Source organism: Oncorhynchus gorbuscha, unplaced genomic scaffold, assembly GCF_021184085.1.
Source record: "Oncorhynchus gorbuscha isolate QuinsamMale2020 ecotype Even-year unplaced genomic scaffold, OgorEven_v1.0 Un_scaffold_1160, whole genome shotgun sequence".
NCBI classification, from domain to species: Eukaryota; Metazoa; Chordata; class Actinopteri; order Salmoniformes; family Salmonidae; genus Oncorhynchus; species Oncorhynchus gorbuscha.
Genome location: NW_025746025.1, coordinates 80,001 through 92,500, shown reverse-complemented (window position 1 = coordinate 92,500; position 12,500 = coordinate 80,001). Strand labels below are relative to the sequence as shown.

The window sequence follows — 12,500 nt, the reverse complement described above, 5'->3', positions numbered from 1 at the left end:
AACCTAAAAGCGCTGCAACTCGACACGTGACCTTGGAACGGGCCAATCACTGACAGCTTGGACCTTAGCGGAATCCATCTGAATGCCTTCAGCGGAAATAACGGAACCGAGAAAAGTAACGGAGGAGACATGAAAAGAGCACTTCTCAGCCTTTACGTAGAGACAATTCTCTAAAAGGCGCTGTAGAACACGTCGAACGTGCTGAACATGAATCTCGAGTGACGGAGAAAAAATCAGGATATCGTCAAGATAGACAAAAACAAAAATGTTCAGCATGTCTCTCAGAACATCATTAACTAATGCCTGAAAAACAGCTGGCGCATTGGCGAGACCGAACGGCAGAACCCGGTACTCAAAATGCCCTAACGGAGTGTTAAACGCCGTTTTCCACTCGTCCCCCTCTCTGATGCGCACGAGATGGTAAGCGTTACGAAGGTCCAACTTAGTAAAGCACCTGGCTCCCTGCAGAATCTCGAAGGCTGATGACATAAGGGGAAGCGGATAACGATTCTTAACCGTTATGTCATTCAGCCCTCGATAATCCACGCAGGGGCGTAGAGTACCGTCCTTCTTCTTAACAAAAAAGAACCCCGCCCCGGCCGGAGAAGAAGAAGGCACTATGGTACCGGCGTCAAGAGACACAGACAAATAATCCTCGAGAGCCTTACGTTCGGGAGCCGACAGAGAGTATAGTCTACCTCGAGGAGGAGTGGTCCCCGGAAGGAGATCAATACTACAATCATACGACCGGTGAGGAGGAAGGGAGTTGGCTCGGGACCGACTGAAGACCGTGCGCAGATCATGATATTCCTCCGGCACTCCTGTCAAATCGCCAGGTTCCTCCTGAGAAGTAGGGACAGAAGAAACGGGAGGGATGGCAGACATTAAACACTTCACATGACAAGAAACGTTCCAGGATAGGATAGAATTACTAGACCAATTAATAGAAGGATTATGACATACTAGCCAGGGATGACCCAAAACAACAGGTGTAAACGGTGAACGGAAAATCAAAAAGAAATAGTCTCACTGTGGTTACCAGATACTGTGAGAGTTAAAGGTAGTGTCTCAAACTTGATACTGGGAAGATGACTACCATCTAAGGCAAACATGGGCGTAGGCCTGTCTAACGGTCTGAAAGGAATGTTATGTTTCCGAACCCATGCTTCGTCCATGAAACAACCCTCAGCCCCAGAGTCAATCAAGGCACTGCATGTAGCACCCGAACCGGTCCAGCGTAGATGGACCGACATAGTAGTACAAGATCTAGATGAAGGGACCTGAGTAGTAGCGCTCACCAGTAGCCCTCCGCTTACTGATGGGCTCTGGCCTCTTACTGGACATGAATTAACAAAATGTCCAGCAACTCCGCAATAGAGGCACAGGCGGTTGGTGATCCTCCGTTCCCTCTCCTTAGTCGAGATGCGAATCCCTCCCAGCTGCATGGGCTCACCTAAGGAGATGGCACTCAGTGGGCTGCCCGGAGTAGCAAGGTGGGTTATTAACCCTAGGTTCTGGAGACTCGGCAGGCCAGGAAGTAACAGGTGGCACGAGACGTAGACTCTGGAACTGTCCAGAGAGGTCGGAAACCTGAGCGGCCAGGTTCTCCACGGCATGGCGAGCAGCAGACAATTCCTGCTCGTGTCTGCCGAGCATGGCTCCTTGGATCTCGACGGCAGTGTTACGAGCGTCTGAAGTCGCTGGGTCCATTCCTTGGTCGGTTCCTTCTGTCATGCAGGTGAAAGAGGACCCAAAAGCGACTTAACAGAAACAGAGTTTATTTATGTCCAAACAGGGAATAACAGAAATCCTCTAGTCTGTAGAGGGGAATAACTGGAGAAGCGGCCACAGACTTCAGGTCGCTTCGGGTAGGCGCAGGCCGTAGTGGACCGAGACACCTGCTCACACGCAGCATCTGATGAAGGCAAAAAACACGACAGGACAGGGCGAAACACAATCACAGCATGGTGAATACAAAACAAGGAACCGACGGGACAGGAACGGAACACAAAGGAATAAATAGGGACTCTAATCAGGGGAAAGGATCGGGAACAGGTGTGGGAAGACTAAATGATGATTAGGGGAATAGGAACAGCTGGGAGCAGGAACGGAACGATAGAGAGAAGAGAGAGCGAGAGAGTGAGAGGGGGAGGGGGAGAGAGAGGGATAGAAAGAGGGAAAGAACCCAATAAGACCAGCAGAGGGAAACGAACAGCATGGGGAGCACAGGGACAAGACATGATAATAAATGACAAACATGACACTGTCAGGATCCATTTGGGACGGAACCACTATCCATTACAACCACATGTCCAACATGGTCTGTCAGGATCCATTTGGGACGGAACCACTATCCATTACAACCACATGTCCAACATGGTCTGTCAGGATCCATTTGGGACGGAACCACTATCCATTATAACCACATGTCCAACATGGTCTGTCAGGATCCATTTGGTACGGAACCACTATCCATTATAACCACATGTCCAACATGGTCTGTCAGGATCCATTTGGGACGGAACCACTATCCATTACAACCACATGTCCAACTTGGTCTGTCAGGATCCATTTGGTACGGAACCACTATCCATTATAACCACATGTCCAACATGGTCTGTCAGGATCCATTTGGGACGGAACCACTATCCATTATAACCACATGTCCAACTTGGTCTGTCAGGATCCATTTGAGATGATCCCTTCCTCACACAACTGAACCATTGGAGACCCATTTAAAAGAGACACCACAGCTGAGATTGGCAATTAGGAGCCATATTATTTGAAATCAATTGAAATGATGCGCACCACATGTAGATTATCAGCCAATCGCAGCCTGTCTGGTCAACAGAACAATTAGAGCAACACAATCCCTAGTGACATCATCTCTGGTCCCTCAAAACCACATACAGCACTCTACTGAATAATATATACGTGTGTGTGTGTGTGTGTGTGTGTGTGTGTGTGTGTGTGTGTGTGTGTGTGTGTGTGTGTGTGTGTGTGTGTGTGTGTGTGTGTGTGTGTGTGTGTGTGTGTGTGTGTGTGTGTGTGTGTGTTTGAACTTTTTATTCAGGAGAGCCCAAATGAGACCGAGGTTTCATTTCCAATGGTACCCTGAGGACAGAAAATAAATCAAATTAATAAAATATAAATCTACAAGATAGAACAACAAGATATAATAACCAGGAAGAATATCTAGATAGAATAACTAGGTAGAATAACCAGATGGAATAACTAGGTAGAATAACCAGATGGAATAACCAGATGGAATATCCAGATAGAATAACTAGGTAGAATAACCAGATGGAATAACTAGGTAGAATAACCAGATGGAATAACCAGATGGAATAAAGAGATGGAATAACCAGATGGAATAACTAGGTAGAATAACCAGATGGAATAACTAGGTAGAATAACCAGATGGAATAACCAGATGGAATAACTAGGTAGAATAACCAGATGGAATAACCAGATGGAATAACCAGATGGAATAACCAGATGGAATAACCAGATGGAATAACTAGGTAGAATAACCAGATGGAATAACCAGATGGAATAACCAGTTAGAATAACCAGATGGAATAACCAGTTGGAATAACCAGATGGAATAACCAGATTGAATAACCAGATGGAATAACCAGATGGAATAACCAGATGGAATAACCAGTTAGAATAACCAGATGGAATAACCAGATGGAATAACCAGATGGAATAACCAGATGGAATGACCAGATGGAATAAAGAGATGGAATAACCAGTTAGAATAACCAGATGGAATAACCAGATGGAATAAAGAGATGGAATAACCAGTTAGAATAACCAGATGGAATAACTAGATGGAATAACCAGTTAGAATATCCAGATGGAATAACCAGATGGAATAAAGAGATGGAATAACCAGTTAGAATAACCAGATGGAATAAAGAGATGGAATAACCAGTTAGAATAACCAGATGGAATAAAGAGATGGAATAACCAGTTAGAATAACCAGATGGAATAACCAGATGGAATAACCAGATGGAATAACTAGATGGAATAACCAGATGGAATAACCAGATGGAATAAAGAGATGGAATAACCAGTTAGAATAACCAGATAGAATAACAAGATAGATTAACCAGATAGAACAACCAGATAGAACAACCAGATATAATAACTAGATAGAATAACCAGATAGAATAACCAGATAGAATAACCAGATAGAATAAACAGATAGAATAACCAGATGTAATAACCAGATGGAATAACTAGATGGAATAACAAGATGGAATGACCAGATGGAATAATCAGATGGAATAACCAGATAGAATAAACAGATAGAATAACCAGATGTAATAACCAGATGGAATAACTAGATGGAATAACTAGATGGAATAACAAGATGGAATGACCAGATGGAATAACCAGATGGAATAACCAGATGGAATAACCAGTACGTTAGAACATCATAAACGACATATAAAGTCAAAATATTGCACACCTCGTTGAACTCATTTATCACCAGGGTCTTAAACCACTTTAGTGGCACCAGGGAATCAAAATGTAATGAATTGTGTAAGTCCAAAATGTGGAGTGTTAAAACTACATTTGGATGTAGCTAGTTTGGTGGCGACACGAGTTTAACTACCAATGTGAATGGGTTTGGTATCTCATGTTTTTATGATTACTACCATACCCTGTTCAAAAGCACTTAACTCTTCTGTCTTACCCATTCACCCTCTGAATGGCACACAGACACAATCCATGTCTCAATTGTCTCAAGGCCTAAACATCCTTCTTTAACCCGTCTCCTCCCCTTCATCTACACTGATTGAAGTGGATTTAACAGGTGGCATCAATAATGGATCATAGTTTTAACCTGGAATCACCTGGTCAGTCTATGTCATGGAAAGATGCTTTGTACACTCCTCCATTGACTTCCTGCTCGGACCCCCCTTTGGGCTTGGAGACATTGTTCCGTTGGTATCAAGGGACCTAACGTGTGCCAGGAAAACATTCCCCACACCAGTACACCTCCGCCACCAGCCTGTACCGTTGACAGCAGGCAGGACTGGTGGACTCATGGCCCCATAAGCATGACGCAACAGGAACCAGGATTCATCGGACAAGGCAATGTATTTCTATTCCTCATTTGTCCAGTGTTGGCGATTGCGTGCCCACAGAGCCATTTCTTCTTGTTTTTAGCTGATAGTAGTGGAGCCCGGTGTGCTTGTCTGCTGCAATAGCTCATCAGTGACAAGTATCAACGACTGTTGTACTGCACCATTATTTGTCTTTTTGTGGACTGCCTATTAAGCTTTGCGCGATTCTTTCCATTTTCCTTCGACCCATCTAGTCAACGAGTTGTTTACGCCCACAGGACTGGATGTTTTTTGTTTGTCTCACCATTCTCTGTAAACCCTAGACACTGTCGTGAAAAACACAGGAGGCCGTTTCTGAGATGCTGGACCTGCCACGCCTGGCACCGGCGGCCATACCACGCTCAAAGCTGCTTTGGTCACTGGTTTTGACCCTTCTAACGTTCAATGGAACAGTAACTGAATGCCTTAATGCCTGTCTGCCTGCTTTATTTAGCAAGCCACAGCCATGTGAGTCACTGCCTGTAGGAGCGATCCATTTTTGTGAACAGGGTGGTCTCCCTAAACTGGCCACAGTGTGTAGTTTGAAGTAAAAACAAAAAGACTTCTTAGCTGAAAGGTGCCAGTGATTCTAATATTTTTTTTGCATGGCAAGATAGTTTAGAAACTGTCTGGTAGTTATCTATTTAGCTTTATCCCAGTCAAGAGGAGCCAGTCAAGAGGTAGAATCAGTCAATTTAGCTTTAGCCCAGTCAAGAGGAGCCAGTCAAGAGGTAGAATCAGTAAATTTAGCTTTAGCCCAGTCAAGAGGAGCCAATCAAGAGGTAGAATCAGTCAATTTAGCTTTAGCCCAGTCAAGAGGAGCCAGTCAAGAGGTAGAATCAGTCAATTTAGCTTTAGCCCAGTCAAGAGGAGCCAGTCAAGAGGTAGAATCAGTCAATTTAGCTTTAGCCCAGTCAAGAGGAGCCAGTCAAGAGGTAGAATCAGTCAATTTAGCTTTAGCCCAGTCAAGAGGAGCCAGTCAAGAGGTAGAATCAGTCAATTTAGCTTTAGCCCAGTCAAGAGGAGCCAGTCAAGAGGTAGAATCAGTCAATTTAGCTTTAGCCCAGTCAAGAGGAGCCAGTCAAGAGGTAGAATCAGTAAATTTAGCTTTAGCCCAGTCAAGAGGAGCCAGTCAAGAGGTAGAATCAGTAAATTCAGCTTTAGCCCTTTCTGACAATGAATGCGTGAACCATGGATTAGAGCTGTCTTTAACCCTTGACTGTTTATATGGGGCATACTGATCTGCAACAGAGTTAAACTGAGAGGTAAAACATTTAAAGATCTGAATCAGAGATAGAGGACACACCCTCCCAGTCAGACATCCCTAGGTCATACAGGAAATGTTGCTCATTGAAAATTATGACATGTCTTCGTGCATACCTCTAATGCAGGCAATGGAACAATTGTCACAATGTTAATCTATATTTGAACCCCTGTTCTCATCCTTGGCCTCTGACTTTTAACCCCTGTCTGTAGTTAAATGGAGGAGCGGGACAGAAGCCGCTCCCCGTCCCGCAGGACCAGTCGGGTGGAGCAGGTGGTGGGGCGATGGCTACGACGCTCCAGGGATTCCAGCAGCAGGTTAGTACCAACCAGGCCGGCCGCGTAACACGGTTAGCTTTGGGTTTGACTGGGTTAGCCAGGGATTCCAGCAGCAGGTTAGTACTAACCAGGCCGGCCACAGAACACGGTTAGCTTTGGGTTTGACTGGGTTAGCCAGGGATTCCAGCAGCAGGTTAGTACTAACCAGGCCGGCCGTGTAACACGGTTAGCTTTGGGTTTGACTGGGTTAGCCAGGGATTCCAGCAGCAGGTTAGTACTAACCAGGCCGGCCACGGAACACGGTTAGCTTTGGGTTTGACTGGGTTAGCCAGGGATTCCAGCAGCAGGTTAGTACCAACCAGGCCGGCCGCGTAACACGGTTAGCTTTGGGTTTGACTGGGTTAGCCAGGGATTCCAGCAGCAGGTTAGTACTAACCAGGCCGGCCACAGAACACGGTTTGGGTTTGACTGGGTTAGCCAGGGATTCCAGCAGCAGGTTAGTACTAACCAGGCCGGCCACGGAACACGGGTAGCTTTGGGTTTGACTGGGTTAGCCAGGGATTCCAGCAGCAGGTTAGTACTAACCAGGCCGGCCGCGTAACACAGTTAGCTTTGGCATTAGGCCCGGCTAGTTTGGGTTTGTCTGGGTTAGCCAGGGAGCTAGTAATGGTTTTGTCTGGGTTAGGCCTGCTGGGTAGAAATGGGTTTGTCTGGGTTAGGCCTGGGGGCTAGTAATGGTTTTGTCTAGGTTAGCCTGGGGGATAGTATTGGGTTTGTCTGGGTTAGGCCTTGGGGCTAGTAATGGTTTTGTCTAGGTTAGCCTGGGGGATAGTAATGGGTTTGTCTGAATGGTTTTGTCTGGGTTAGGCCTGGGGGCTAGTAATGGTTTTGTCTAGGTTAGCCTGGGGGATAGTAATGGGTTTGTCTGAATGGTTTTGTCTGGGTTAGGCCTGGGGGCTAGTAATGGTTTTGTCTAGGTTAGCCTGGGGGATAGTAATGGGTTTTTCTGAATGGTTTTGTCTGGGTTAGGCCTGGGGGCTAGTAATGGTTTTGTCTGGGTTAGCCTGGGGGATAGTAATGGGTTTGTCTAAATGGTTTTATTTTGGTTTGGCCTAGTTATTCAAGGCAATATTGGACATCATCTGTTGGAGACTATTATGAGGAAGTGTTTCCTTGTTTGTTTTGATTGGCTGATACCTTGTCCTCTGGCTGATACCTGGTCTCTACCCCAATCAGAGAGCGTATCCTGGTAGATGGGAAGGCGGCTGCGGGGGGAGAGTCTAGCGGTCAGGACCAGAAGAACAGCTACCCGGTTAGACTGACCGTCCAGATCCTACGAGACCCCCTCCTCAACACTCATGGAATCACCCTGACACCTCAGACACCCATACTGGTGCAGGACATCACCCCAGGTAGGCTACATAAACATGACGTAGGACTATCATAACCCTGACATAGGACTATCATAACCCTGACATAGGACTATCATAACCCTGACATAGGACTATCATAACCCTGACATAGGACTATCATAACCCTGACATAGGACTATCATAACCCTGACATAGGACTGTCATAACCTGACATAGGACTATCATAACCTGACATAGGACTATCATAACCTGACATAGGACTATCATAACCTGCCTGACATAGGACTATCATAACCCTGACATAGGACTATCATAACCCTGACATAGGACTATCATAACCCTGACATAGGACTATCATAACCTGCCTGACATAGGACTATCATAACCCTGACATAGGACTATCATAACCTGACATAGGACTATCATAACCCTGACATAGAACTATCATAACCTGACATAGAACTATCATAACCTGACATAGGACTATCATAACCTGCCTGACATAGGACTATCATAACCTGACATAGGACTATCATAACCCTGACATAGGACTATCATAACGCTGACATAGGACTATCATAACCTGCCTGACATAGGACTATCATAACCCTGACATAGGACTATCATAACCTACCTGACATAGGACTATCATAACCCTGACATAGGACTATCATAACCTACCTGACATAGGACTATCATAACCCTGACATAGGACTATCATAACCCTGACATAGGACTATCATAACCCTGACATAGGACTATCATAACCCTGACATAGGACTATCATAACCTGACATAGGACTATCATAACCCTGACATAGGACTATCATAACCTGCCTGACATAGGACTATCATAACCTGCCTGACATAGGACTATCATAACCCTGACATAGGACTATCATAACCCTGACATAGGACTATCATAACCCTGACATTGGACTATCATAACCTGACATAGGACTATCATAACCCTGACATAGGACTATCATAACCTACCTGACATAGGACTATCATAACCCTGACATAGGACTATCATAACCCTGACATAGGACTATCATAACCTGACATAGGACTATCATAACCCTGACATAGGACTATCATAACCTGCCTGACATAGGACTATCATAACCTGCCTGACATAGGACTATCATAACCCTGACATAGGACTATCATAACCTGCCTGACATAGGACTATCATAACCTGCCTGACATAGGACTATCATAACCTGACATAGGACTATCATAACCTGACATAGGACTATCATAACCTGATATAGGACTATCATAACCTACCTGACATAGAACTATCATAACCTGACATAGAACTATCATAACCCTGACATAGGACTATCATAACCCTGACATAGGACTATCATAACCTGCCTGACATAGGACTATCATAACCCTGACATAGGACTATCATAACCTGACATAGGACTATCATAACCTGACATAGGACTATCATAACCTGATATAGGACTATCATAACCTACCTGACATAGAACTATCATAACCTGACATAGAACTATCATAACCCTGACATAGGACTATCATAACCCTGACATAGGACTATCATAACCTGACATAGGACTATCATAACCCTGACATAGGACTATATTGTGCTGTCACAAGCTTGGGACTGCTGGACAGATTCACTTAACAATTAACATCTGATTAGAAAAACAGCAAGCGAAGAAAAAAAAACATATAGTTTCAGAGTAACTTGAAGATTTGATTTAATACTTTGGTTGGTTGGGTGGCAGAAATAGTTATGCTGTTGAATTCAGGTGGCAGTCTTTTGACCTTTGATCCTTTGCTAAACTGAGATCCTGGCAGTCTTGCTAGTCATTACTCCATCAGGTGCAGCATCCAACTACATCTATGATCAAATGACTGAATCCGATTGTGATGTCATTGAGATTGACAGGCTGTACAGAAAAGGAAGAAGAGGGGTTTTGTGTTGTTCCATAGGCTCCATTAGGGTTTGTGTTGTTAAGCCCAGGTGGAGACTGAGGGTGGGTCGCTAATGGCACCCGATTCCCTATATAGTGTACTACTTTTGACCAGAGTCCTAGTAGTGTCCTATAGAGAATAGGGTGCCATTTGGGACACAGTGAGAGGAGGGGGAAGGTTGCTGAGCTAGTGGATGTATCGCTGGTGTGTGTGTGGTGGTGGTTACAGTAATGAGAGGAACGGTTCAGGGGAGATCAATAGGACAACAAAGGGTTTATCCTCATATGCTGTATAGTACCTACAGTAGGGCCCTGTGTGTATGGATGTATATAGACTACCCTCACAGACCTACTGTATATAGACTACCCTCACAGACCTACTGTATATAGACTACCCTCACGGACCTACTGTATATAGACTACCCTCACAGACCTACTGTATATAGACTACCCTCACAGACCTACTGTATATAGACTACCCTCACAGACCTACTGTATATAGACTACCCTCACAGACCTACTGTGTATAGACTACCCTCACAGAGCTAGTGTATATAGACTACCCTCACAGACCTACTGTATATAGACTACCCTCACAGACCTACTGCATATAGACTACCCTCACAGACCTACTGTATATAGACTACCCTCACAGACCTACTGTATATAGACTACCCTCACAGAGCTAGTGTATATAGACTATCCTCACAGACCTACTGTATATAGACTACCCTCACAGACCTACTGTATATAGACTACCCTCACAGAGCTACTGTATATAGACTACCCTCACAGACCTACTGTATATACAGTGGGGCAGAAAAGTATTTAGTCAGCCACCAATTGTGCATGTTCTCCCACTTAAAAAGATGAGAGAGGCCTGTAATTTTCATCATAGGTACACTTCAACTATGACAGACAAAATGAGAAAAAAAATCCTGAAAATCACATTGTAGGATTTTTAATGAATTTATCTGCAAATTATGGTGGAAAATTAGTATTTGGTCAATAACAAAAGTTTATCTCAATACTTTGTTATATACTCTTTGTTGGCAATGACAAACATTTCTGTAAGTCTTCACAAGGTTTTCACACACTGGAAACAGCTAGTCTAACTGGGGACACATGGGGTACATGGGGTACATATAGGTCACATGTCAGTAAACACAACCAGTAGGTCACATGGGGTACATAAACACAGCCAGTAGGACACATAGGGTACATAAACACAGCCAGTAGGTCACATGGGGTACATAAACACAGCCAGTAGGACACATGGGGTACATAAACACAACCAGTAGGACACGTGGGGTACATAAACACAGCCAGTAGGACACATGTGGTACATAAACACAACCAGTAGGTCACATGTCAGTAAACACAACCAGTAGGACACATGGGGTACATAAACACAACCAGTAGGTCACATGTCAGTAAACACAACCAGTAGGACACATGGGGTACATAAACACAACCAGTAGGTCACATGTCAGTAAACACAACCAGTAGGTCACATGGGGTACATAAACACAACCAGTAGGTCACATGTCAGTAAACACAACCAGTAGGACACATGGGGTACATAAACACAACCAGTAGGTCACATGTCAGTAAACACAACCAGTAGGACACATGGGGTACATAAACACAACCAGTAGGTCACATGTCAGTAAACACAACCAGTAGGTCACATGGGGTACATAAACACAACCAGTAGGTCACATGTCAGTAAACACAACCAGTAGGACACATGGGGTACATAAACACAACCAGTAGGTCACATGTCAGTAAACACAACCAGTAGGTCACATGGGGTACATAAACACAACCAGTAGGTCACATGTCAGTAAACACAACCAGTAGGACACATGGGGTACATAAACACAACCAGTAGGTCACATGTCAGTAAACACAACCAGTAGGTCACATGGGGTACATAAACACAACCAGTAGGTCACATGTCAGTAAACACAACCAGTAGGACACATGGGGTACATAAACACAACCAGTAGGTCACATGTCAGTAAACACAACCAGTAGGTCACATGGGGTACATAAACACAACCAGTAGGTCACATGTCAGTAAACACAACCAGTAGGACACATGGGGTACATAAACACAACCAGTAGGTCACATGGGGTACATAAACACAACCAGTAGGACACATGGGGTACATAAACACAACCAGTAGGTCACATGTCAGTAAACACAACCAGTAGGACACATGGGGTACATAAACACAGCCAGTAGGACACATGGGGTACATAAACACAACCAGTAGGAGACATGGGGTACATAAACACAGCCAGTAGGTCACATGTCAGTACACACAACCAGTAGGACACATGGGGTACATAAACACAACCAGTAGGAGACATGGGGTACATAAACACAACCAGTAGGACACATGGGGTACATAAACACAACCAGAAGGAGACATGGGGTACATAAACACAACCATTAGGTCACATGGGGTACATAAACACAGCCAGTAGGACGCATGGGGTACAT

General features: G+C 44.5%; 1 protein-coding gene across 1 annotated transcript in view; it reads left to right on the top strand.

Moving 5' to 3' along the window:
* The window catches only part of LOC124021682 (FERM and PDZ domain-containing protein 1-like), a 107,816-nt gene that overhangs the window by 51,483 nt on the left and 43,833 nt on the right, over window positions 1-12,500 (top strand). The window contains exons 3-4 of the mRNA XM_046336794.1: window positions 6,598-6,702; window positions 7,900-8,075. Coding sequence (XP_046192750.1) covers window positions 6,602-6,702; window positions 7,900-8,075 — 277 coding nt within the window. The 5' untranslated portion in view covers window positions 6,598-6,601. The remainder of the gene's footprint in view (window positions 1-6,597; window positions 6,703-7,899; window positions 8,076-12,500) is intronic.